Here is a 27931-nt window from a genome sequence, read left to right on the forward strand (position 1 = left end):
GGATTTGCCGAGTTGAGAACGAGAATAGAGATGGAGGCATTTGGGAGGTTGAAATGATTTGCCCTAAAAAAAATTAAAACAAAACCCATTCATGTTTGCATTTGCAGAGAGAGAGAGAGAGAGAGTATAGAGATGGAGGCGTTTGGAAGGCTGAAATTATTTGCCCTAAAAAAAATTAAAACAAAACCCACTATTGCAGTTGCAGAGAGAAAGAGATCGAGAATAGAGATGGAGGCGTTTGGAAGGCTGAAATTATTTGCCCTAAAAAAAATTAAAACAAAACCCACTATTGCAGTTGCAGAGAGAGAGATCGATAATAGAGATGGAGGCGTTTGGAAGGCTGAAATGATTTGCCCTAAAAAAATTAAAACAAAACCCAAACAAGTTTGCAGTTGCAGAGAGAGATCGAGAATAAAGATTGAGGCGTCTGGGAGGTTGAAATGATTTGCCCTAAAAAAAATTAAAACAAAACCCATACAAGATTGCAGTTGCAGAGAGAGATCGAGAATAGAGATGGAGGCGTTTGGGAGGCTGAAATTATTTGCCCTAAAAAAAATTAAAACAAAACTCATACAAGTTTGCAGTTGCAGAGAGAGAGAGAGATGGAGAATTGCTTAGGGCCCGTTTTGAACTTCTGATCCTTGTAGATTTTGTGTTTGCAGTTGGAGAGAGAGAGAGAGAGAGAGGGAGCAAGTTCTAGAGCTGAGAACGAGAATAGAGACGAAGGCGATTGGGAGGCTGAAATGATTTGCCCTAATAAAATTTTTCTTCTAACCTGCACTACAGTAAAAAAGATGGGCTGGAACAACATAGAACAAAAAATTGTTGTTCCAACTTTTGGGCCAAATTTTGAGCTTGTGGAGCAAGTGTTCTATTACTGTTGAGAACACAATAAGGCGGGCCAAACAACATGGGTTCTGAAATATACTACTGTAGCACTGTAAGGAACACACCACACCACTGCACAAACCAAACATGCCCATAGCTTAGAGCCAACTTTCCAAAATTTGGAGGGCCAAAAGGACGCGGGATACAAGGTGATTGTAAAGTATGAGAGGGAAAGGTTGTCGGCATTTGATAACTTCTTCCCCAAAAAAAATATAAAATTTGATAACTTCTTATATAAATTTGGACAATTTGTGAAAAGGATAAGTATATAAGTTATGTTTAAAGAACATATGCATAAAATAATAATCATAATAATAATAATAATATAAAATATCCATAAAAAATAAAGATAAAAAATCATATAGCATCCAATTCCAACCAGTTGCAAACCTACCTTTCAACTTACAAGAGAATCGTCGTCTTCTCCCTCTAACTCCTCTTTGCTGTTTGCTCCCGTCGACATCACAATCGAACTATGGCGAGCCTCTGGCATTCCATGATGGGCTCGACCCAGCCCCCGGAAGACTACGACGGCGTGGAGTTCTGGTCGAACCCAGAGCGCACTGGTTGGCTAACCAAGCAAGGCGAGTACATCAAGACCTGGCGTCGCCGCTGGTTCGTCCTCAAACAAGGCAAGCTCTTCTGGTTCAAACAGTCCACCATCACCGCCGTATCCAGGCCACGTGGCGTCATCCCAGTGGCCACCTGCCTCACCGTCAAAGGCGCCGAGGACGTCCTCAACAAACAGTTTGCTTTCGAGCTCTCCACTAACTCCGAAACCATGTACTTCATCGCCGATTCGGAGAAAGAGAAGGAGGACTGGATCAATTCAATCGGACGGTCCATCGTTCAGCATTCGAGATCCGTCACTGATAACGAAGTCGTCGATTATCAATAGAAATTGAGATCGACGGTTCTGGTTCGTTCGATTCGGTCAGTGTTTCCTGTAAAATTAGGTATGTTCTTTTCTTTTCTAATCTTATTTCGTCTTGTAAGATTACCCTGTTTTTTGTTATTATCATATCTTAAATGACTAAAATTTCGTTTCTTTCCTTTATTGTGAGGGATTGTGTTGTTGAATTGAAGACCTTGTAGGGTTTTTCAATTTCTGATCTCCAACTGTTGGAAGATCAAGGATTTGTGTAAATTGCAGATTTTGATTTGTTTAGCAGCTGTATGGTGAATATTGCTAATTTGATGTTATAGTCCCTTTGCATTTGTTGTACCAAGAGAGTGAATGTCGAATTTTGGGTTCTATTCGTGCCGAGAATGGTTTTTGAGGCAAAAAGGACTGAAATACTCTGTGACTAATTTTACTTTTTCAATAAAATTTAAGAAACCATATTCATCTTAATAAACATCCTAGGTTTTATCATAAAGTTACTCGTTAAGTTAATTGAAACCTATGTTTTTCATGGTTCTAGATATTGACATGATACAGTAAGCAAATCTAGAGATGTTGGGATTGTTCTTCTAATTAAAGAAGGGAAACATTCTAATGGTTTATTCAAGGTTGAAATCTCCGGAGCAGTGAGTTTTGGAGGTGGATCTGGAGGTGTTCTTGTAGATGTTCAACATGTTCTTCAGAAAATACTGAAATGGGGAGGATATTTTGAGGCGGAAGAAGTTGGAAAATGGTATATTATTGAAAGTCATGGGCAGATTTGTTGTTGGGGTTCTTTCTTTCCCTGGAAAGGGATATTTGTGTTGAATGCTTGAAGATGACCTTTATTTTCTGGACAATGTTCAGCAAGATAGATAACTTTATACAGTGTGCAAAGCTTCAGTGGAAAGTGTTAATTACTTGATTGTGAGGTTTCTGGGAAATGGTGCCACATTTTGTTGCAATTTTGGATCCCTAGCTTGATTTGGGGTTCAATTAGATAGCCGTTGGGCAGTTAGTGAGCGGGTTGACAATAGGAGGAATAAAAAGGCCTGGCAAGGTCTCCTTTATGTGCAATGTGTAGCATTTGAAGGGAGAGAAATCAACAAACCTTTAAGGGATTGGAACTCCCTGGACATAATTTAGAAGGCATAATTTTGAATTTTTCTTTGGCTTCCTAAACGCTCTGCTTTCTTGAGTTCATGTTGGTGATAAATGTCTAAGTAAATTGGAGGTACGCTCATACGTGTCTCAACTCTCATGTACATGATTGCAGCTTCCTTTTATTTTGGTCCCTTTGGTACATGCATACGTTTGTACAAAAGAAATCAATAAGGAGCCAACTTGAAGTTTACATTAATATAAAGGAGGCATGGCTAGGGATTTTAATCAGATTATTTATGATGTGACTGACTACATGTGAAGTATAGAATGATAAAACTCGCAAAATCACTAATGTTGTGTTCGGCTGTATGAAATTGAAATTGGTGGAATTGGAGAAAAGTTTAGTTCAAAGTTACAGAAAATTCAACTAAAATTTTCTTCAATTCTACCAATTCCAATCCCAAACCCCCCCAATTATATGCAGCCGAACATAGCCTAAAGGTTTTCAAAGATTCCACCTTCTTGGCTGAATCATCTGTAGAAAACTAGAAATAAAAGACAATTATAATGTATAAAACTCATCGTCTCTACCTTATTATGCCATATCCTATATTAAACTTGGGTCCTGTTTGGATTGGCTTTTAAAAAGCCGCTTTTGGCTTTTAGAGTCAAAAAGCTTATCTTTTGAGTGTTTGGATGAATTAGGCAAAATAGCTTTTGGCTCTAGAAGAGCGTTTAGATGAAGCTGGTATGACCTAGCTTCTGTAGGAAGAGATGCGGGAAGCTTTTTCGGAGATTTAATGAATATTTCATATTACCAACCGTACTCCTCATAACTCAAAGTAAAGAAATAAAGTTCCAATTGTATCCTACAACATCATCATTCTCCTCTTACCCCTCTCGCTGCAACTGACGTTCACGACACAGGCATCTCGCTCAAATTAGGTTTCTTTCATCTTCACTTCTTTTTCTGTATCTCTGGAATATGTTTGTAGCTATATATTGATATACATATGTACACACACGAACACCCCTTTTCAATAAAACTATGTGAATTCATTGGATCACAGTCTTGTTCGTGATTTATGCTCCACCTTCGGCAAAAAGGGTGATCTACAACGAGCTGAGTTTGTTTGAATTGGGGCACTTAACCATGAATTTACTAGTTAGGGTTTGGGTTTCCAGTTGACAAAATCATGAAATTGGCCATGGAAATAATTTCCAACTTAAAAATATTTAGGCAAGAAGCAGGAGAGCAATCCAAGAACTGTTGGGTTTTGCTGAGTCTTTCTTCTTTGGCTCTCTGTTTGGTGTTTCTCTCTCTGTCATTTTAATGGGTACTAGTGCTCTTCAATTTCATTTTATTCTTTGGCTCTCTGTTTGGTGTTTCTCTCTCTCTCTGTTCGAGTCTCTTGAAAGATGAGCTTCAAATGACTGTAAACAACTTGTGTGTGACACAGCTTGGTGTATTTGTTTACGTGAGTAAGTGATTGATTTGCTGTAGGTTGTATACCGAGGTTGTAAAAATCGTCACTGTGAGTGAAGAGAAGGAAAGGGTGAGGAACCTAAAGTGTGTTTCTTTTCAATCATAGTGATTTTTTTTTTTAAGTCTAAAGGCTCTTTGGATGTTTCCCTGTTCCATGTCAATCAATATTTTTTTTCTTCTGATTCATAACTAGTTGCGAAACAGAACTAAAATTTTGATTAAACCAATTCACCCTCTAATGGTCTCTTCAAATACTTGTGTATCTCTGAACCTTCAAATTGAAATTGGTCTTCAAATACTTGTGTATCTCCGAACCTTCAAATTGAAAAATGGAGAGGACTTTTGGATTAAAAAACATAATTATTTTGTTATTGTCTTATAGTTCAAAACAAAAACAAAAAACAATTCATCTAAGGACAAAATAGTTATTTTAGTATTGGAAGAGCTTCAACAAATATTTTACCAAACAAATAAAATAGCTCTTCTGGCATAAAAAACTCTTTTAAAGTATAGTTTCCAAACACTAACATAAGCTAAATGGAAGTCATAACTTCTGCTTCTCTTTTTCTTTTGCGTAAAAGCAGAAGCAAAAGCTCTGCCAAACGAGGCCTTAATACCATAACCCCATTGGCCTCGATAGATTGCTATACTAATATTTATTCTTAGAAAGATCAAATCTTCTTGAAACTTATGGAATTTATACTCAAATCCTATCCTTATTTCAGACATTATATTAGGAATCTCTTACATAAGACTTGTCAAAAAAGGAATCTCTTATCTTTATCTAGGAGCATGGATCTGAACAATAAAAATATCTTTCTTATAGTTGTTCTAACAGGTTGTTTAGAATCTTTAGTTTTTCTAAAAAAGTTGACATTATTTCTACTTCCATGCAGGATTTGTAAGCCTAGCATTTTATTTCATAGCTACATGAAGAATTATCAAACTACATCAAGGCCATTCTAATTCCCGTGCATTAGCTTATAATGGTAAAAGAGGGTAACAGGAAGTTTAATAAGAATTTAGATCTTTAGACAACTGAGCCCTTTGCTTCCCAACTTGTGATTTTGAATTCCTCGTGATAGTTGGGTGCCAAATATCTAGTTCAATGGGTTGGTTTGGGGTACTAAGACCAGTGTCTTGTTGTTTGCACCCATTGGATAAACCATGATACATTTGGTTTGCTCCCTTTATGCTTGGATGTTACGATTAAAGTTACTCCTCCATATGGACTAAGCCCATTGTTTTCGATTAATACGCAAGATTGTCACACATTCTTAGTCCCGTCATCGTAGTTAGTTTTAGATTAAATGACAACAGCAGTGCAGTTCATACTAGTTGGGGTTTCTAAGGCTACCTCTGTTCTTGATACCCTAGACATTTCTTACTTGTATCATAGGCCACCTGACATTATATCTGATTGATGCAGGAAGAGGAGAGAGAGAAGAAAAGAAGGGAAGAAAGGAAGAGAAGAATGGGAGAGTGGAAGAAGATGACGGTACAAAGAGAAAAAGGAAGTTCTAGAGAGGAAGATCTATAATCTTATTAATCCTCCCAAATAATAATAACTCGGTGTTGTTACTCGAAGACTTTGTATATCCATGCATTTTTGTTTTCTCTTTTAATAAACTTTGTATATATATAGAAGGGTGAAAATTTGAAATAAAATAGGGCTGAGACTGGCTGACTCGAAATTAAACTCTAGTTCTAAGTTTTTGACCTTTAAATTTATTTATCATCGTTTGTAATGAACCAACCTCTGGGTTCTAGCAATGAGTTGAAGCCAAAATGATAGCTCCATTGTCTTCTTCCTCTGCCTCCTCTTCATGGATGTGATTTTTAGTAACAGATGTTCTTTGCCAGCTAGTTGCATCTTGATACACATCTCCGTGGATAATACAACTGTAAATATCCCCTTGTGGATGCCTCTCCTGCTGTTTCATAATTCACATTTGTGTTCAAGAGGATAGAAATTATTCAAACACCAAATGCAGCATGCTTAATTTCCACTTTCCGTACTTTTAACCTATAGGAAAAAGAAAACAAGAGGGAAGATTAGTGATTTTCTTACCCGGAGGTTACAAATCCTTCAGAACCTTGATTGTGCAATTGTACTGATTTGTCCACCAATGTGCATTTAGCTCCTCTCTCCAAATTAGAAAATGTCCTAGTATAAGATATTGACGATCCCTCGTGGGTTCCTTTGTTTTTCGTTTGATTGTGACGTGTTGCCTTGCCTAGTGGTTAGGGTTCATTTCCTTATTGTGACAGTAGTGTGTTTGTCGGCTATGTTCTATCACAAAAAAAATAAAATTAAAAAATAATAAGAAAAAAATAAATAAATAAGAATGCGGTACCTAATAGAAGGAACCACCCATCTAGTGTTGGGTGTTTAGGAGCTCCTGAATTTGTTAATCATGATGAATATTCATAACAGATATCACTGATAAGTTCCTGATTAGATCAGAATCCAATTTTCTTTTATTTTTTCTTCCCTTGGCAAGAAAGACTCGTTTTTTCTTCCCTTGGCAAGAAAGACTCGAACCCTTGGAGGTTTAGAAAGTACCAGTGTGTATAACCCGAGTCAGATTTTAAAAGTAAGAAATGGAACCATATATATCTCCAGGAAACATAACGCCCATATTCAGTCATTTTGTTGTCATTATGGAGCTACGAGTTCCATGATATTTGTCAGGATCGAGGTGCAAGCATTCAGGAAGAAAGTGTTTCACTACCAACTCATTCATTTTCTACTTCAAATACGACTAATGGACATTGCTACTGAGAGACATACACATCCTCTGATATGAGACTCATACAGATTTAAAATAACATGACTTTAAGGAGGTAGATTAATGAATACACGAGTCTCTTTCTCTATTGTGATTGTGGCTGAGCCAAATAGCTTTCCATCCTCACCATAATGCCATCAATTGCATGCACGTATCCAACTTTCTGGCCCTGGTTTTTCTCCTCTGGCTCACTCACTGGTACAGCCCCATTCTCTACTGCCTTCTGCTCCTACCAACCACAATAAAATTAGATTATCAGAAGGGTGCGGTTCATCCAATGTCTTCAAAACATGTATAGTCACACAACCATCGATTTTATGTCCTGAATTAGACGGTCCAAATTAGAGTAAGACGATCCACCTTCACTTACAGCTCGATTGGCCATCTTTGCCATCTGATCCGCTTGTTGCTGGAACTCATCCTTTCTCACTTCCATCAGGTCTCTAACCATCTTCTCAACCACGACTCGATCACACGTATCTTTCATGACCAAACCAAGCTTCCAAACCTCACTCACTAACCTACTATTAACCATTTGTTCTGCAAAGTAAGGCCAACAAATCATGGGTACTCCAGCAGTTATACTCTCCATAGTTGAATTCCACCCACTCTGGGTCAGAAATCCACCAAAAGCAGGGTGTGCCAACACCTCTTCCTGTGGGGCCCAACCCACCATGAACCCTCTTTGCCTTGTACCCTCCTCCAGCTCCACCGGAATCTGACTCTCTCCATCTTTGCCGGCAGCAATGAAGTCCGGCCTTATGACCCACAAGAACCACTTCCCACTATTCACCAAACCGTACCAGAACTCCATGTACTGCTCCCTTGTCATTACAGTGACACTTCCGAAGCTCGCGTAGATGACAGACTTGGACGGCTGCGAATCAAGCCACGTCAAGCATTTCCGGTCTTCTTCCAAGAAACTGCCAAAGTCGGTTGAGGAGGAGGATGCTGTCGTCTTGGCCGTGAGTCTGGTTCTCAGGTGAGCGTTCAATGGTCCGATGGTGTATATGTTGGGGAAGTGAGTGCGCAAATGAGAGAGTATGGATCCTTCTAAATTGTCAAAGGTGTTGATTATGAGGGCTTGCGCCTGAAGTTTTTTTCTGCAGACAGTCTTCATGACTTGGAGATGCTGGTCGTTGGTATCGCCGGCACGGTAAAAACTTGGGAGATCACGCCGCCGGAGAAAACCTTCCATGCCCGGGACACTATGTACAAGTAAGTCCATGCCATTTCCTCAACGCATAATAAGAGCAGCATGTGATCGAGTGGTTACTTAGTAGCTGAAAAAGAGAGTTCTTTTCTTTTAGATCATTAGTTTTCTCATTAAAGAAAACAAGAGTAGGAGAACATGCCTTTCAAGGGAATTTCATCTGCTTCAATGAGTTGGGGAATACGGAAAAAAGGCTACAGGCTGCCAGCGCCGATGACTGTTAAATAAATGAATGGTATTCCCTTTTCTAAAGCAAAATCACCTGCAAAACTCAGGATCCCGTCTGCTATGATGCATGTCAGGGGCCTTCGAGTTTCAGAGCCCAGGTAATTAGTGGATATCATCAACTCTCTAAAAAGTGGTTCTATTATGTTCGGAGGCGTAAGTTCCACAACTCGTTCACCAACACGCGGATGGTCTTCGGGAAGGCCATCCGGTATGGTCTTGAAGCAAAATGCAGGATGGAGAAGGGAGCGAGATTGGAATTTGCTGTGGCGTTGGAGGCGACTGTGGTAGTACTCGGAGATGAGCATGGTGACATGGAGGTCATGAAGGCAGAGAAGCTGGGCTAGCTTGAGCATGGGGGTCACATGGCCATGCATCGGCACAGGAAATAGGAGTATGTGAGGCGGGAGTGTTTCTTGTTGGTGATCCATCTAATGGTTTTGGATACTCCAAGGCAGAAACACATACAAAGTCCACCTAGACTCGTGTATATATATGGTTTGTGGTGTGATAGAGCTTGATGGGTGAATTATTGGTGCCCATTGTACATCTTCGTGGTTCAATAATTGATCTTTTCCTTCAATTATTTTGATAGTGTTGTAAATATATGAGTACGTGGCGTTCACTTGGTGGTGTATACGTAACAATCATTTTTTTTGGAAAATTATACCTAACAATCATGATAATAGTGGACCTAGTGGTAGACAAAGTTGCAGAATAATGGGTAATTAGGTTTTGGCTTCTTGCAATCTATATTGGGTATGTAATATATAATTTTATATTATATTATTATATGGCCTACCACCATTATAAAAATTGGGCTATAAATTCAACGAAGATTGTATTGCTCCTAGTATTAATGAATAAGAGCTAAAGCATTCCTCCTCCTCTCTTTTGTCTCTGTTATCTTTTATAACTCCTTGCTTTTATGTTTAGATTTATAATAAATACGAATTTTTAATCTAACTGAGATTTGAAAGAGAAATTCTCACTCTTCCTCTTTATATCAAGTCATATATCTTAATTGTGATATTGATTTTAATAAATTGTTGGGTTTGTTTGCTTTGCCGAAACAAATTTACTTCTCACTCCAAAAGGATAAGCACTTCTTATATTAATGTCATTCAATATTTAAGTGAGATATCTGCATATTTATAAGGATAGGTTCTACCATCTTTAATATTTTTTATTTAATAATTTATCTCGTACTTATGAGTTAAACGTCCTTATTATATTTATTAATTATATCTAGTTACCGCCCTTATTATATTTATTAGTTATATCTAGTTACCGCCCTTGTTATATTTATTCTCTATATCTGGTATAGCTGGTTTATGATTTAATCACCCTTATTATTTAAAATCTTGAATCTGGTTGGTTTATAATTTAACCGCCCTTATTCTATTTTCTATATATGGTTTCACCATTTTTTTTATCTACACATAAATTAACTAGTAGTCTAGTACTGAACATTATTATTATTATATATACTCATAATATGTAAGTTTACACACATGGAAGGATCATTTTTTTTTTTAATAAGAATTCATAATTAAAGAAAAATAAAATAAAATTGTGACAGTAGCGGTGGGACAACTAATGTGTAAATTAATCGTTATTATGAAAAGTAGGTATATTACTAGTTAGAGTTGATTAATTTCATTTCTGTTCCTAACTTTTCAAAATGATGAGTAATTTTTTATGTTTAAATTTTTTGTTGAATGTGCCATGTGTCATTGACTGTCGTCCTTTTTCCACATATAATTCAATATGAGGTTCGATCACTTCTTTCTGTCTCTCTCTCTCTGTGCGTGCGTGTGTGTGGGGGGGGGGGGGGGTGTTTTAATTCAATTAAAGAACGATTTTAAAGTTAAGATAAAAAATATATTAAATTTCTTGTTGAAGTAGTATCACCAGTTAATTGAATTTTTAAAGATATAGCCGTCATTTACATGTAGTCTAATGGTGCGTGTATTTGGATAGATTCTTATAACATGTCAAAATTTATTGTATAATCATTACATATGGAGTCCATTAGGTACGTATTCACTCATTAAAGCTATTAGTGTATGAGAATCCAAGAATTATATTCCTAACGGCTAAGGATCCTAGCACACACCGAAGTCATTCTTGGCTATAAATATGGAGTACTTAGAATTCGTGAAGTATGACTGAGATTTGATCGAATGTTTACTTTAAGAATCAAACCATGCACTTAAATTTAATTATTAATTACCAAGTCACTTGTGATTAGTTATAACTATGATACTATCACCATCTTGGACAATTTTTACAAGTAATCAAATAAAATACAAATTATTTATATGATAACCATTGGGATTTTATTATACTTAGTCTTTTAATTAAATTGTTATATACACCATAGTGATCATGGTACTTCAATTTTATATTATGTTATTCTTAATATTATGTTTTTGTATCATGTTTTATATCTTGATACATGTCACACGTGACAAAGGCTTGATTATGTTATCTGGGCACAATTATTTTTGATGAGATCCATTTTATGGATATTGAAATTAAATTCAACATCCTTGGGACTGCATCTAGTTTCTGATAACTTAAAAATTGAATATCTCATGGTGAAAGACCCACTTATTTTATGGTAAAAAAAAAAAAATTAAATAAAAATAAATAAATAAATAAATAAAAATTATTTATATGTTGAGATGACAAATATAATTATTGAAATTATTGACAAATATAATTCGGCCTTATTTATAATCAGTTATATTGAGATGATGTAGAGAAATAATTACTGATCATGAGTATATGTTGAAAAGAATAACAGTTATCACGTCGAGTGTGTAGATTTATGAAATATTTGATGTGGAGAAAATATTACTGAAGGTCATATATTGACAAAGAAATACTCTACTGATCACGCTGAATGCGTGGATTTATGTGCAGTTGATATCAAGTCTGATTATGACAGAATAAAATTATGAGCTTTTATTGTGATATTACCAGTCCCACTAGATCGAAAATGATTCCTAAAGTGAAATCTGCTCATTTCACAATCATGGACATGGTAGTGGATATAGGCATGGTAGAATTAACTATCAACGCCGTGGAAGTTATTAGTATAATTTCACATTGTATCCCTAAAGGTGGGATCAAAATAATATGAAACAAGCAAAGGGGTCGAAAAACTTTGTTCTCTTATGCATATAATTATATCACCAAAAACATATTTTATATTCACAGTATTTCATTTGTTAAAAGTCTTCTATTATCTATTTATGAAATATGTTGATCCCCTGACATAAGATGTCTTTATTGCATGATGTGTTGATTATTATTTGAAAAAGATTGTTTTTTCACATTGAGGGGGAGAAAATGTAAAATCAGAAATGCCAAATGATATTATTTGGAATGCTTTGAAATTATTTATTTGATCCTTGTACAAAGAAATATGAACAACTGTAAATGTCCACGTGTGGATGCCTCTCCTGCTGTTTCATAATTCGCATTTGTGTTCAAGAGGATATAAGTTATTCAAATGCCAAATGCAGCATGCTTATTTTCCACTTTCCTTACTTTTAACCTAAAGGAAAAAGAAAACGAGAGGAAAGATTAGTGATTTTCTTACCAGGAGGTTACAAATCCTTCAGAACCTTTATTGTGCAATTGTATTGGTTTGTCCACCAATGTGCATTTAGCTCCTCTCTCCAAATCAGAAAATGTTCTAAAGGTATAAGATATTGACGATCCCTCGTGGGTTCCTTTGTTTTTCGTTCGATTGTGACGTGTTTACCCAAATTTTTTTTTTTGGGTAAGTCAATTTATTCAAATAAAAGAAACAATGCAGGCTACCAAAAGGCAGCCCAAACACAGCAAAAAAGAAAAAATAAATAAAAAAAATAAAAAAATAAAGGCACTAAGGCCCAACAAAGCCTGAAGGCACTAACAACCTCCACAACAAACAGAGGCAACACGAAGGTGAAATACACAGAGAACAAAACAAAGAGCAATGCTCAATCAACAGCACTATCACTGCCAATAACCAGACTAGGAAGTCTCCAATCAGCCGCCACAGTCCGAGAAATCCTAGAATCTTTGAACCTCAAGGAGAGAAGCCAGCCGCGAATGCAGTCCTCAGTAAGCTTCCAAACAACATGAGGAGCAGATGACTTACCTACATAGGTCCGTTTGTTCCTTTCCTTCCATATAAAGTAGATCGATAGTCGTAGAGAAGCACAGTCTAGCAGCTACAGCATCCATCGAGTTACACTTGTCATTCCAAACATTGTCAATCCATCTTGCTATGAAAGTAAGACTACGCTCACCACAATAGAAACCACAAGTATGCTGAACATAATTCCATATATAAGAGGAATAACTGCATTTAAAGAACAAATGCTCATGCGTTTCATTTTCACTTCGACACAGAATGCATAGGTTTGAATCATCCCTATGACCTGTAGAGAATTTGTCTTTAGTATAAAGCCTGTTGTGAAGAGTGAGCCAAGTAATAAATGCATGTCTTGGGATGTTTTTGCCTTGCCTAGTGGTTAGGTTTCATTTCCTTATTGTGATAGTAGTGTGTTTGTTGGCTGTGTTCTATCACTATAAAAAAAATAATAATAATAAGAAAAAAAAAATTAAAAAATAAGAATGCAGTACCTAATAGAAGGAACCACCCATCTAGTGTTGGGTGTTTAGGAGCTCCTGGATTTGTTAATCATGATGAATATTCATAACAGATATCACTGATAAGTTCTTGATTAGATCAGAATCCAATTTTCTTTTATTTTCTCTTCCCCTGGCAAAGAAACATACCTAACGGGACTCGAACCCTTGGAGGTTTAGAAGATACCAATGTGTATAATCCAAGACGCCCATATTCAGTCATTTTGTTGTCATTATGAAGCTACGAGTTCCATAATATTTGTCAGGATCGTGGTGCAAGCATTCAGGAATAAAGTGTTTCACTACCAACCAGTGGCGTAGCCACAGAGGGACAAGTGGGGGCAGTTGCCCCCCACTGAACTTTTAATTTTTTAAAATTTTATATGGAAATTTTTTTATATTTGTATATTTGTCCCCTCTAAAATTTGACAATCCGCGCGCGCGCGTGTGTGTGTATAACCAAAAGCCTCTAAAATTTGACAGTGCACGTATATATACTATATATATATAACTAAAATCTCATTCACGGTTATCTATCAGATGATATAATTTTTTTTTTCACTTTCCCAAAATATTATATTCTTTTCCACTTTCCAAAAAATAATAATAATTTTATCAAGATATTCTATCATACTTTTGACTTTAAACAAACAAATAGATTATTTTCATTACATCTCCAGTCTTCAAACATTTTTCACAATCCAAACAAAGTAAGCGGAATTACCAGTAGACAGAGACTCAATGTAGTGCAACAGACAGGTCATCTGATATATATTTTTTATCATCTAAATTTTACTATTATTATTTGATATTATAATTTTAATTAGAAAAATTATTCGTTATTATTATCAAAATTATTTTAGGACTTATTGTTCTTTCAAAATTTAGTTTGTGTAATTGTGTTATTAATTATTATTTTCTAAATAAAACTTAGAAATTTTTTTTTTTATTTTTTATTTGCAGCCCAAATCAATAAAATCACATATTCAACTCTATTAAAATTTCTGATAGATTGAATTATCTTGTTATAACTTATAAGGTTAGATTTGATTATCATGGTTTTTTATTTTTTTTATTTTTTTACATATGTGATATATTAGAACAATTAGGTAACTTAGTTATTTTCTTTTTCATATCTTATTTTTGATTCATTGAATTTAATTTTTTTTTTAGTATATTTAATTCAATGAATTAAATTTTGAAACAATAATAAATAATGTGAAAAATCATTGTGAATGTATTGAATAGAAATATTATGAATCAATGTTTTAATTTTTACATATATTGTTTTGCTAAAAATTATATATATATATATATATATATTATTGCTATTAAATATTACCCCCACTGAAGGAAATTTCTGGCTACGCCACTGCGACCAACTCATTCATTTTCTACTTCAAATATAACTAATGCACATTGCTACTGAGAGACACACAGCCTCTGATATGAGACTCTATACAGATTTAAAATAACATGACTTTAAGGAGGTAGATTAATGAGTACACGAGTCTCTTTATTTGTTGTGATTGTGGCTGAGCCAAATAGCTTTCCATCCTCACCATAATGCCATCAAATGCATGCACGTATCCAACTTTCTGGCCCCGGTTTTTCTCCTCTGGCTCACTCACTGGTACTGCCCCATTCTCTACTGCCTTCTGCTCCAACCCACCACAATAAAATTAGATTATCAGAAGGGTACGGTTCATCCAATGTCTTCAAAACATATATAGTCACACAATCATCGATTTTATGTCCTGAATTAGACGGTCCAAATTAGAGTACGACGATCCACCTTCACTTACAGCTCGATTGGCCATCTTGGCCATCTGATCCGCTTGTTGCTGGAACTCATCCTTTCTCACTTCCATCAGGTCTCTAACCATCTTCTCAACCACGACTCGATCACACGTATCTTTCATGTCCAAACCAAGCTTCCAAACCTCACTCACTAACCTACTATTAACCATTTGGTCTGCAAAGTAAGGCCAACAAATCATTGGTACTCCAGCAGTTATACTCTCCATAGTTGAATTCCACCCACTGTGGGTCAGAAATCCACCAATAGCAGGGTGTGCCAACACCTCTTCCTATGGGGCCCAACCCACCATGAACCCTCTTTGCCTTGTACCCTCCTCCAGCTCCACCAGAATCTGACTCTCTCCATCTTCGCCGGCAGCAATGAAGTCCGGCCTTATGACCCACAAGAACCACTTCCCACTATTCACCAAACCGTACCAGAACTCCATGTACTGCTCCCTTGTCAATACAGTGACACTTCCGAAGCTCGCGTAGATGACAGACTTGGACGGCTGCGAATCAAGCGACATCAAGCATTTCCGGTTTTCTTCCAAGAAACTGCCAAAATCGGTTGAGGAGGAGGATGATGTCGTCTTGGCCGTGAGTCTGGTTCTCAGGTGAGCGTTCAATGGTCCGATGGTGTATATGGTGGGGAAGTGAGTGCGCAAATGAGAGAGTATGGATCCTTCTAAATTGTCAAAGGTGTTGATTATGAGGGCTTGGCCTTGAAGTTTTTTTCTGCATACGGTCTTCACGAGTTGGAGATGCTGGTCGTTGATATCGTCGGCACGGCAAACACTTGGGAGATCACGCCGCCGGAGAAAACCTTCCATGCCCGGGACACTATTTACAAGTAAGTCCATGCCATTTCCTGAACGCATAATAAGAGCAGCATATGATTAAGTGGTTAATTAGTTGCTGAAAAAGAGAGTTCTTTTCTTTTAGATCATTAGTTTTCTTATTAAAGAAAACAAGAGTAGGAGAACATGCCTTTCAAGGGAATTTCATCTGCTTCAATACGGAAACAAGGCCACAGGCTGCCAGCGCTGATGACTGTTAAATAAACGAGTGGTATTCCATTTTCTAAAGCAAAATCACCTGCAAAACTCAGGTTCCCGTCTGCTATGATGCATGTCAGGGGCCTTCGAGTTTCGAGCCCAGGTAATTAGTGGATATCATCAACTCCCTAAAAAGTGGTTCTATTATGTTCGGAGGCATAAGTTCCACAACTCGTTCACTAACACGCGGATGGTCTTCGGGAAGGCCATCCGGTATGGTCTTGAAGCAAAATGCAGGATGGAGAAGGGAGCGAGATTGGAATTTGCTATGGCATAGGAGGCGACTGTGGTTGTACTCGGAGATGAGCATGGTGACATGGAGGTCATGAAGGCAGAGAAGCTGGGCTAGCTTGAGCATGGGGTTCACATGACCCTGAATCGGCAGAGGAAATAGGAGTATGTGAGGTGGGAGTGTTTCCGGTCGGTGATCCATAGAATGGTTTTGGATACTCCAAGGCAGAAACACAGACAAAGTCCACCTAGACTCATGTATATATATGGTTTGTGGTGTGGTAGAGCTTGATAGTTGAATTATTGGTGCCCATTGTACGTCTTCTTGGTCAATAATTGATCTTTTCCTTCAATAATTTTGATAGAATGTGGAAATGATTAGGCTTCCTGTAACGGTTCTCACGATAGGTTCACGGCTATTACGATTTTAAATCGCGTTGTGTCATATAAAGGTGATTAACATACATATAACATTTCACTCTTTCACACCCAGACGATGTAGAAATTGTGAACACATATAACTAGCACCAAAGTCTCGCCTCTCATAGGACTGCTCTCGCCCACCGAGCCTCACCATCCCACCCCCTTGGGAGCCCAACGTTTCGTCTGCACACTTCTGAGTTCTGACTGTGTCAAGTTCTGATACCATTTGTAACGGCCCTTGTCCTACCTCACATAATATTATTTGCTTTTGGCTCTCATGAATCCATTTCACTCTTTCACATTAAGCGATGTGGAAATTATGAACACACATGGCTCGTACAAGAGCCTTGCCTGTCACAGGACTGTTCGCACTCACTGAGCCCCACATTTTATCACCCCCAAGAATACTGTTGGAGGTAAAAAAAAAACTCAAATTAGTGCAAAAAAGTTCTCACATTAATTTTTAATTAATAATATTATTTTAGAATAAAGTGCAATAAACCCCCATTTAATTATTACCCAAGTGCAATTAATTTCTTGAATTACAAATCTACCCCTCCAACTATAAATTTGGTTTAGTTTTAGGACTGATAAAGTTATTCCGGTCCCAACCCATCACCGGAATTCCTTGAGGACATTTTCATCCTTATTGAAAATGACGTAGTTTTATTCTTATTTCACAATTACAAAATTTTACCTAGAATCACAATAAAAAGAACCAACCAAAACATGACACCTCACTAGCCTTATCCCTTCCTTAACCACTTGTGCACACCTCACAAACCATGAATCACATCTTTCTCCCTCCCTCTCTTAAGACCTTTATTATTTCACATTTACAAAATTTTACCATGAATCACAATAAATAGAACCAACCAAAACATGACACCTCACTAGTCTTATCCCTTCCTTAACCACTGTGCACAGAAGCACTCTCCCTCGCAAACCCATCCATATCTCTCTTAAGACCTTTATTCGTTCACATTCACAAAATTTTACCATGCATCAGGTAGGCACTAAAATTTTAGACTTTTGTTTTAACAAATTAACCCATTAAATATGAGTTTTATATTTAATTAAATTATTTAATTGACACAAATTTGATCTATTTAAATTATTTAATTAGTCCAGTTTAGATGATTCAATAAAAAGATAATTATTCCTAATAAAATATATTTGGAATAATTATTTTATAGATAATCATCACAATATAGTCGGCTCGGCTCAATTATGATTTTATCCTTATCAAGAGAGGACACGTGTCATCATCCTATTAATCCAAGAAGCTTATAAATAGAGGCCTGGAGGAAGGAGGAGAGAGGTCCAGAAACTCAGAAATTCGGAGGGCCAAAAATTCCAGAGAGAAATACAGAAGCTCTGTCAACATTCATTCCCAACACCCAAACCTGAAGGCGAAGAATAACAAGTACATCAAATCGTGTCGTTCTTCATCAAATTCTACAGTAACAATAAGCACATCAAATCGTGCCGTTCTTCATCTAAATTTCACGATAATCAACAACAAGCACATCAAATCGTGCCGTTCTTTATTCAAATTCCACGGTGATTCAAGATCAAGCTCATGTAGCCCTTTAATACCAACAAAAGAGATCAAATCAGAGAACTTTATTCTTTGTAGAGAATATTACAGAGGATTGTACTCCAATTTTTCAAATTAATAAAATTCTATTATTTTTGCTCCCAGTTTTGTTCTTTATTTGCAGATTACAAAATTTGTGTGTACAGATCACAATAATAAAAAGAATCAACCAAAACATGACATCTCACTAGCCTTATTCCTTAATATAAAAGGTGGGTGTTTTATTTACCTAAAAGTTTAAGTTATTTGGTAATGTTGCATACACACCCATTTATACCTATTCACTTTTTCATCCGGATCCGATGTGGGACAAGCACCCCTTTGTTACATTCTCCCCGACCCGAACTTGCAATACCCTCGTTGCGGCTCGGGTCACTCTATACTGTCTACAGGAGTGCAAACCCAAACTGTTGAAAATAAACTTGATTTTAATATTTAATATTTTTAAATATTTTTGTATCCATGATGCATGTGTGAATTTAGCATATATGTTAGTGGGTAGTAAATTGTCTTAGTGGGAGTTAGTGTGATGTTGAAAGTTATATAAAATCAAGAGTCATGAGAGTTGAGCCTAGTAAATACTATTTTAGTGGGAGTTATACCTATTGAAGATTATGATAGTGGGAGAAATGAGAGTTATGGACATTTATATACAATTCATAGATATATGTTCTCAAGGCTTATATAATCATGTACCCTAGCAATTTTATTAAGAGAGAAAAGTTGAATAAGTTAGAGAATAGGATGAAATAGTATGAGTATAATATAATATATTTCTAAGTCTTCCTTTCTTCAATTCCTATTCCATATTATTGTGTTGCATGTGTGTGTCTCTAGCTCGTCCACTATTTTCAACAAAGTGGTATCAGAGCAAAAACTAGAAAGTGGTATCGGAGAAAAAGCTAACACAAATGCCCTCTTTGATACCAATTATAACGGGTAGACGCTTACCCATTTACCCAAAAGCTTAAGATATTGAGTAGCACTACATACCTACCCATTTACCCAAAAACTTAACATATTGGGTAGCACTACATACCTACCTATTTATACCCATTGATTTTTCCTTCCGCAACGGATGTGAGACAAGCTTCCCTTGTTACACTTAACCACTGTGCACAGAAACACTCTCTCTCACAAAAGCATCTCTCTCTCTTAAAACCATGGTTGTTAAAATTGCAATTCTGACTCGTAGAATCGTGCGATTTTGCGATCCAACATGCCCAAATCGATCCGAATCGCAGAAAAATCGTGGTTTGTGCAGAATTGTGAGTCGAATCGCGGAATCGTACGTAGAATCATGGAATCCTACGATTCTATACGATCCCAACGATTCTAAATTATCCATGATTGTGGTCTTGTTTTGGGTTTAAGAATTGTGAAGAAACCCTAAATCGATTACCACAGTGCAACAATTCCTTCACTTTCGCGGCCTCCAACACAGCTCCGAGAAGAAATGAGATGCAGAGGGCAAAAAGAATGCTAGGGTTTTGATGAAGAAGAAGCAGAAGAGGAGGAAAGAGAGAACAAGAGGCTAAGAGAGCTTACCTAAAAAAGACAAGAGGAGCTGCCGCTGGGGAATTGCAACAGGGGAATTTTGCTCTCTTCGTCTGCCGCGGGGGAATGTCGCTCTCTTCAGATGGCAAGTTGACCTAGGTTAGACTTGCTTAAAAAAGATTGGTCTTGGGCCTTTTACTTTTCTTGTGCTCTCCTTGTTCTATTGTACAGCTGGGCTAAATAGGCTTCGCAAACTTTAAGTTTTTGAAGTCCAATGTAATATTTACATTTATATAAAATTTGTCTTTCGTTTCAAAAATTAAATAAATAAATTAAATTTTAAAAGAATCTGTTGATAATTTTATATGAACTTATTTATATATATATATCTGTATATATATTTGTGTTTTTGGTTCATTTTTTATTCATTTTGAATATAATTTTTGTTGAGAAAGTTAGTTTGAGTTGTATTTTTATTAATTTGGTAAAATCTTACGATTTACGATTTGATTCTACGATTCCGATTCTACAGAGTTCAAAACGATTCTAAGTGGAATCCCGATTTTAACAACCTTGCTTAAGACCCATTTTCTTCATTGATTGTTAATGGCTACTTAATTTTATGGCTTGCGATGATCAGAACACAAAAGGCTTTAATGGGTCTGAATAAACAAGGTCTGAAAATGGGAAACATGGTAGAAGGAGAAAATCAAAGTTGAACAAGTGGACTCAGAAGAAGATGCAACCTAAGAGAGGTATGGGTGTGGCTCAGCTTGAACAAGTGGACTCAGAAGAAGATGCAACCTAAGAGAGGTATGGGTGTGGCTCAGCTTGAACAACTGAGAATGCAAGGAAGGTGGAAAAAGATATTGATAACAACCCACTTCATCTTCTCCCTTCATCATACTTTGATCCAAGCCGGTCTGGTGTGCCAATTATAGCGCGCCTATTCGGCTAAATGAATGGCGTCGGAGAGTCAGGTTTGAACCAAGCTTTGTTGCTTCAGTCATTTGGAAACGGTGGTTTTCATGGATTTTTCGGTAGTTCTGGCATTAGTGTGTGTACTGAATAGCTTATTGTAGATCACAACACACAATTTTCACTTCATTATATATGTGTGTATTTATACAGAGGCAAAGACGCACATCCCTTGGCAATTAATGTTTGAACGATTCAACAATATATATATATATATATATATATATATATATATATATATACACACCCATACATGCAGATAGAGATGGAGAGAATTAGAAGCCACAAATTGAGGAAGACGTAAATTATGGATTTTTGGAAAGATAAGAGATAGACCATGGCATTATTGAGATAGATGACGGGGCACGTTTGGCTGGGTTATGTCTAATGATAATAAAAGGGCACTATGGTCTCTTACCTTTTAGGTGGGCTGTATGAATTTAATTATGTTTGGGTTGTTTAACTAAATAAATTCAATAGGCCGGTCACTGGATTGGGCATATTGCAACCAAAGTCCGAAGTTCAGGGTTTCTTTTGTCACCACTTCTAGAGTTTGGGAGTGAGGCTTATTTTGTTAAATGGGATACAGTTGAAAGGATTTTATTGCACTTTGTCGCTTTTATTACATTTTTGCGGGTTCACTTTCTTTAATTGAAGAATCTTGATTTAAGTAAACCACCAATTTTTTAAAGAAAATAGTGGATTTAAGCCTTCCTTTGAATAAACACGAGAGAAAAGAAAAGAAGAAATGATAGCAATAACTTTTATTAATATTTGAATAAATTATGAGAAAAAAAAAAAAGAAAGAGAAATAATAGTATTAAATGATAGAGGAGAGAAAAGAAAAAAAAAAAGTTAAGAATTAAATTATTATTATAACTCTTTTATAAAATGTTATAAGATAGGAGTTAAATTTTATAAGAGGGTCACTCCAAACCATTTTTATTTTTTTTTTTTTTTTTTTTTTTTGAGGATAGTACATGAGATCGATCCCTCCAAATCTCTCTGAATCCTTTCTTTTCACTTCATTAAAAGTTATTAAGGCAAACATGATTTTCAGAATCTCTCTTTTTTTTTTTTTTTTTTCTTTCAAATCACTAAATCCAAATGAAACCTAATATATTGTGGGATTAACACATCTGTAACCATTATGTTTAATTTCTGTTAACCCATTATGTAATCCAACAAGCCACTGATCTGTATTTGATTACTTCTTTTCCAGGAGAATATATATATATATATATATATCATTTCCCTATTGTTTTTGTACTTCTTGAAGAAAAATATGTTAAACAAAGTAAATGAGTTTTTTTTTTTTTTTTAATGAGCTTTTTCAAATTTCTAATTTTAATATAAATAATATCCGATTACAAACATGCTCACTGATAGCTTGAACTCATTGATTTAATGTCTTGAACTAAGCTGTCCAAATTACAGTAGGACGATCCACCTTCACTGATAGCTTGTTTGGCCTTCTTTGCCATCTGATTTGCTCGTTCCTGGCCGGAACTCTTCCTTCCTCACTTCCATCAGATCTCTAACCATCTTCTCAATCACTACTCGATCACACGTATCTTTCATGTCCAAGCCAAGCTTCCAAACCTCACTCACTAACCTACTATTAACCAGTTGGTCAGCAAAGTAAGGCCAGCAAATCATCGGCACTCCAGCAGTTATACTCTCCAAAGTAGAATTCCACCCACTGCGGGTCAGAAATCCACCAATAGAAGGGTGTGCCAACACCTCTTCCTGTGGAGCCCAATCCACCATGTACCCTCTTTCTATTGCACCTTCCTCTAGCTCCATCCGAATCTGACTCTCCCCACCTTCGCCGGCAGCGATTAAGTCCTGTCGAATGACCCACAAGAATCGCTGCCCACTATTCACCAAACCATACAAGAACTCCATGTGTTGCTCCTTTGTCATTACAGTATAACTTCCAAAGCTCACGTAGATTACCCACTTAGACGGCTGTGAACCAAGCCACGTCAAGCATTTCCGGTCATGGTCCCAAAAACTACCAGAAGAGGTTGAGGAGGATGCCGTCGTATCAACAGCGAGTCTGGCACTCAAGTGCGCGTGCAATGGTCCAATGCTGTATATATTGGGGAAGTGAGTGCGCATCTGAGAGAGTATGAATCCATCTAACTCGTCAAAGGTGTTGTTTATGAGGGCATGGGATAGAAGATTTTTTCTGCACTCAGTTTTAAAGAAAATGAGATGCAGGTCGTTGATATCGTCGGCACGGAAAACACTCGGGAGGTCACGCCGCCGGAGAAAACCGTCCGTGCCTGGGACACTTTTTACAAGTAAGTCCATGCCATTTCCTGAATGCATAATGAGAGTTAGTCAATGGAAACAGGTGATTAATATATTTTTGTCATATTAAAGAGAACAAGAGTGGCAGAACATACATGCCTTTGAAGGGAACTTCATCTGCTTCAATGACTTGTGGAATACAGAAAGAGCCCAGTAGGAGCAGGCGCTGATGCAGGGGAAAGAAATGAGTGGTATTCCCTTTTCTAAAGCAAAATCACCTGCAAAACTCAGGATCGCGTCTGCTATGATGCACGTTAGGGGCCTTCGGGTTTGGGAGGCCAAGCAATTAGTGGATGTCATCAACTCCCTGAAGAGCGGTCCTATTATATTAGGAGGCATAACTTCCATAACTCGTAGACAGGCACGCGGATGGACTTCAGGAAGGCCATCCGGTATGGTCTTGAAGCAAAATGCAGGATGGAGAAAAGAGCCAGATTGGATAGTGCCGTGGCGTAGGAGGCGACTGTGGGAGTAGTCGGAGATGAGCATGGTGACATGGAGGTCATGAAGGCAGAGAAGCTCGGCTAGCTTGAGCATGGGTTTCACATGGCCCTGAATCGGCGCACGAAATAAGAGTATGTGAGGTGGGAGTGTTGCTGATTGGTGATCCATCGAAAGATTTTTGATACTCTAAGCAGAAACACAGTTATATATATATATATATATACACTATATAAAATCCACTTAGACTCGAGTATGGTTTATGGTGTTACAAAGCTTGATATGTAAGGGCGATCCGAGGGAGAACTCTCTCCCATGCAGTGTGTGTTTTCCAGTGCACAAGTGAAGGCTATGATTAACCCTCGTGTAAGTGGGGCCTAGGTTAATTGGTGCATTGGATATGGTTAAAGAACGGTCTTTTCATTACGTAGAAAAATATTACCACATGTATGACTTTGTGCTCCAGTCTTCCGACATTTTTTTTTTTTTTTTTTTTTTTTTTACAGTCTTCAGACTTTGTGCTCGAGGATTCACATGTACGATGGATGCGGGATGAAGTCATCAATTATAATCACATCATCTCTAGCCCACAACATAAAACAATTCAGTTAGCCCAATTATGAGCAGTTTTGGGTTTGGGCAGGATTCTTCACTTTTTTGAAATTTTTACTACTTTAGGTGTCTTTTGTTCTTCAGCCAATCCAGAGTGTTCAATTTCTGTGGGATGTACCTGACATAGTAACAGTAGACAACCTGTATTGGGCAGGGTATCACGTCTATGTGGGTCCATAAGGTGTACCAATAATTTTTCCAAAATAAAACTTCTTATTATTTTGAGAGATAATGATTAATTAGGGTATTGATATCATGAAACACAAACAGTTATTTTATGTTCTCTCTATATAGATGGAGATGTATAATTTTTCTATAATTTTTCTATCCTTTAAGGAGGGAAGGGATTGAGTCCTGTGTTAACAAAAAGTGTATGTATTTGCTTTACTATTAAAAAAATAGAGAGAAGAAGAGAGAGGGGGAGGGGCTAGAGAAGGACCAAGATGAAGAGAAAGAAAGATACATATGCACAGAGAGATATTACCTTTGATAAAAAGAAAGATATATGGGGGCTACAGAAGAATAGAGATGGAGGACCCATTAGAAAAATAGTAATAAAAGTGAGCCTTATCAGGAAAGAAAAAGATGCCCGCAAGTTTTGAATTCCATAACCAGAAGGAAAATGATTTGCGTAAGTTTAACTGGCAAACATAAGTTTTTTTTTTTTTTTTTAATATATAATTTCCACACAAGTTTAATACTTATTTCCTGATAAAATTATAAAAATATAATAAAAAGAATCTATGAGATTTGCAACTTTCTCAATTAAATTATAATAAAAAATAACTCTATCCTCTCATCATGTTAACTTCTTTAAAATAATTTTTTTTCCCCCACAATCATAAAAACATAACTTCATCCATTTGAAGGGTAATTGATTCAAAGATAAAACTATAACTTTATTCATTTGAAAGGTTAATTTAACATTGCAAAAACTATTGTGATGCAGTTAAATGATTAATTAACGGGTTGGACCTAATTATTATTTTGTTAAAACCTCAGGACAGGTTAGAGTGAACCTCAAGAGTTTGAGGTAATTTACCCTAATAAAAATAAATATATATATATATAAAGCTACGAAGTACTCAAATGCTAACCGAACTGCAAAAGATGGGCCATAAAAAATGCACACTAAAATCCTTCAATTATACTGGCATTGTGTACTTATCAACCCGAGGTGCTATCCGACTATTTATCACCCAATCCTATCTGACTATTTATCTTACATTTTTATTTAATTACCCAAGATTCTTCACTAGAATTAAAACATATAAAGAACATTGAAAGCTTTTTATTTTCAAAGATTTTAAAGAGTAGTAGTAAGTTTCCAAGATAAATAAAGATCATTCATCGTATTCGCCGGATAGATACTTTCGGGGACACAACTACACGGGGTAGATGGCGTGCACAATCCCAGACAATTCTTTTGTACTGTGGAGCTATGAGTTCCATAATATTTGCCAGCATGCAAGAATTCAAGAGTACCGGAGTGTTCACTACTGCCAACTCATTCATTTTCTCATAGACATACAACTAATCCACATTTGTTATTGAGAGAGATACACAGCCCCAGATACGGACACATTCACGAAGTGTGCATGTGATAGAACAAGGGAGAAACTGTAACAGTTATTTTGAGATCCTCACTTAGCTTCAAAAGTCTAGTTTTAATATGAATAACATCTCATTACATGTATGCTCACACAATCATTGATTTTATGTCCTGAATTAGACGGTTCAAATTACAGTAGGATGATCCATCTTCACTCACAGCTCGCTTGGCCTTCTTTGCCATCTGATTCGCTCGTTCCTGGAACAACTCCTTCCTCATTTCCATTACATCTCTAACCATCTTCTCAATCATGACTCGATCACACGTATCTTTCATGTCCAAACCAAGCTTCCAAACCTCACTCACTAACCTACTATTAACCATTTGGTCTGCAAAGTAAGGCCAGCATATCATCGGCACTCCAGCAGTGATACTCTCCAAAGTCGAATTCCACCCACTGTGGGTCAGAAATCCACCAATGGAAGGGTGTGCCAACACCTCTTCCTGTGGGGCCCAATCCACCATGTACCCTCTTTCTCTCGTAGCTTCCTCCAGCTCCCCCGGAATTTGACTCTCCCCATCTTCGCCGGCAGCAATAAAGTCCGGCCGTATGACCCACAAGAATCGCTGCCCACTATTCACCAAGCCGTACCAGAACTCCATGTGTTGCTCCCTTGTCATGATAGTGATACTTCCAAAGCTCACATAGATGACGGATTTGGACGGCTGTGAATCCAGCCACGTCAAGCATTTCCGGTCATCTCCCCAGAAACTACCCGAGGTGGTTGACATCGTCTCAGCACCGAGTCTGGTTCTCCGGTGAGCATGCAATGGTCCGATGCTGTATATATTGGGGAAGTGAGTGCGCATCTGAGAGAGTACGGGTCCTTCTAAGTCATCAAAGGTGTTCTTTATGACAGCATGGGCTAGAAGATCTTTTCTAATTCCAGTCTTTGTCAATTGGATATGCGGGTCATTTATATCATTGGCACGGAAAAAACTAGGGAGATCACGCCGCCGGAGAAGACCTTCCATGCCCGGAACACTTGTTACAGGTGAGTCCATGCCATTTCCTGAACGCATATACAACAAGATAGAGAATCAATATATATATATATATATATATATATATATATATATATGATCATGTTGGTTAGTCACTGAAAAGAAAATTTTCTCATTAAAGAAAGAAAACAAGGGTAGGGGCACAAGAACATGCCTTTCAAGGGAATTTCATCTGCTTCAATGAGTTGAAAAATACAGAAAGAAGCCCAATAGGAGGAAGCGCTGATGGTGTGGAAATAAATGAGTGGTATTCCCTTTTCTAAAGCAAAATCACCTGCAAACTTCAGGATCCCGTCTGCTATGATGCACGTCACAGGCCTCCGGGTTTCAGAGCCCAAGAAATCAGTGGATGTCATCAACTCCCTGAAAAGGGGTCCTGTTACATCAGGAGGCATAACTTCCAAAACTCGTTCACCTACACGCGGATGGTCTTCAGGAAGGCCATCCAGTATAGTCTTGAAGCAAATTGCAGGATGGAGAAGGGAGCCAGATTGGATATTGCCGTGGCGAAGGAGGCGACTGTGGCAGTAGTCGGAGACGAGCATGGTGACATGGAGGTCTTGAAGGCAGAGAAGCTCGGCTAGCTTCAGCATGGAGTTCACATGGCCCTGAAGGGGCAGAGGAAACAGGAGTATGTGAGGTGGGAGTGTTGGTTGGTGATCCATCTAAAGTTTTCCGATACTCCAAGATTGGGTGTGGACCTTGATGAACGATTATCCATTTACCGAAAAATTCAAATTATTGGATAGTACTATATACCCATCTATTTATACCTAATTATTTTTTCATTCGAATTCAATATGGGACAAATGACCCTTAAAACAATAACCATGTGCACACCATTCATTCAATTGCCAAATGGTTTTCCAACACACCTTTTATTTTGTTCTATTGACCACACATCATTAAGCCAACAAATTTGAACCACCCAACGTCTACAATATTAATTGCTCTTAGGAATAAGGGCGGATTTAGAAATGCATAATAGGGTGAGCTTATTTATATGCCTTTGTTAAGGGACATAGAGGTTTTCGCAAAAATTCAGTGGGTAAATTCTTGAGGTCTCATTTTCAAACTGCACATTTAAATCTTGCCTTGAATTATGAGTATG

At 37.1% G+C, this 27931-nt stretch overlaps 4 protein-coding genes and 2 pseudogenes across 5 annotated transcripts; 1 reads left to right on the forward strand and 5 right to left on the reverse strand.

The window, feature by feature from the left end:
* The first annotated feature begins 1244 nt into the window (after positions 1-1244).
* Positions 1245-6168, forward strand: LOC132270814 (pleckstrin homology domain-containing protein 1-like). Of its 2 annotated transcripts, none has more exons than XM_059772021.1 (2): positions 1245-1844; positions 5791-6168. In XM_059772021.1, exon 1 carries the CDS (start codon positions 1364-1366, stop codon positions 1784-1786), a length of 423 nt encoding a protein of 140 aa, XP_059628004.1. In that variant the 5' UTR covers positions 1245-1363; the 3' UTR covers positions 1787-1844; positions 5791-6168. The 2 variants fall into 2 exon arrangements, with proteins under 2 accessions (XP_059628004.1, XP_059628005.1); XM_059772022.1 differs by lacking the exon at positions 5791-6168 and adding an exon at positions 1975-2113.
* Positions 6169-7076: 908 nt separating this feature from the next.
* LOC132270812 (7-deoxyloganetic acid glucosyltransferase-like) lies at positions 7077-8645 on the reverse strand. Its single transcript, XM_059772019.1, has 2 exons — positions 8509-8645; positions 7077-8389 (listed from the first exon to the last, which is right to left on the reverse strand). Exon 2 carries the CDS (start codon positions 8379-8381, stop codon positions 7452-7454), a length of 930 nt encoding a protein of 309 aa, XP_059628002.1. The 5' UTR covers positions 8382-8389; positions 8509-8645; the 3' UTR covers positions 7077-7451.
* Positions 8561-9022, reverse strand: LOC132270813 (7-deoxyloganetic acid glucosyl transferase-like). Its single transcript, XM_059772020.1, has one exon. It carries the CDS (start codon positions 9020-9022, stop codon positions 8561-8563), a length of 462 nt encoding a protein of 153 aa, XP_059628003.1.
* A 5521-nt stretch (positions 9023-14543) lies between these two features.
* Positions 14544-16577, reverse strand: LOC132270815 (7-deoxyloganetic acid glucosyl transferase-like; annotated as a pseudogene).
* A 5633-nt stretch (positions 16578-22210) lies between these two features.
* LOC132269874 (7-deoxyloganetic acid glucosyl transferase-like) lies at positions 22211-24209 on the reverse strand (annotated as a pseudogene).
* Positions 24210-25417: 1208 nt separating this feature from the next.
* On the reverse strand, positions 25418-27555 carry LOC132270816 (7-deoxyloganetic acid glucosyl transferase-like). Its single transcript, XM_059772023.1, has 2 exons — positions 26975-27555; positions 25418-26828 (listed from the first exon to the last, which is right to left on the reverse strand). Exons 1-2 carry the CDS (start codon positions 27483-27485, stop codon positions 25903-25905), a joined length of 1437 nt encoding a protein of 478 aa, XP_059628006.1. The 5' UTR covers positions 27486-27555; the 3' UTR covers positions 25418-25902.
* Positions 27556-27931: the final 376 nt, after the last annotated feature.

The sequence above is a fragment of the Cornus florida genome, unplaced genomic scaffold (assembly GCF_030987335.1).
Source record: "Cornus florida cultivar Cherokee Brave unplaced genomic scaffold, ASM3098733v1 CherokeeBrave_3.0.0_Hap2_Chr08, whole genome shotgun sequence".
In the NCBI taxonomy this organism is placed as follows: domain Eukaryota; kingdom Viridiplantae; phylum Streptophyta; class Magnoliopsida; order Cornales; family Cornaceae; genus Cornus; species Cornus florida.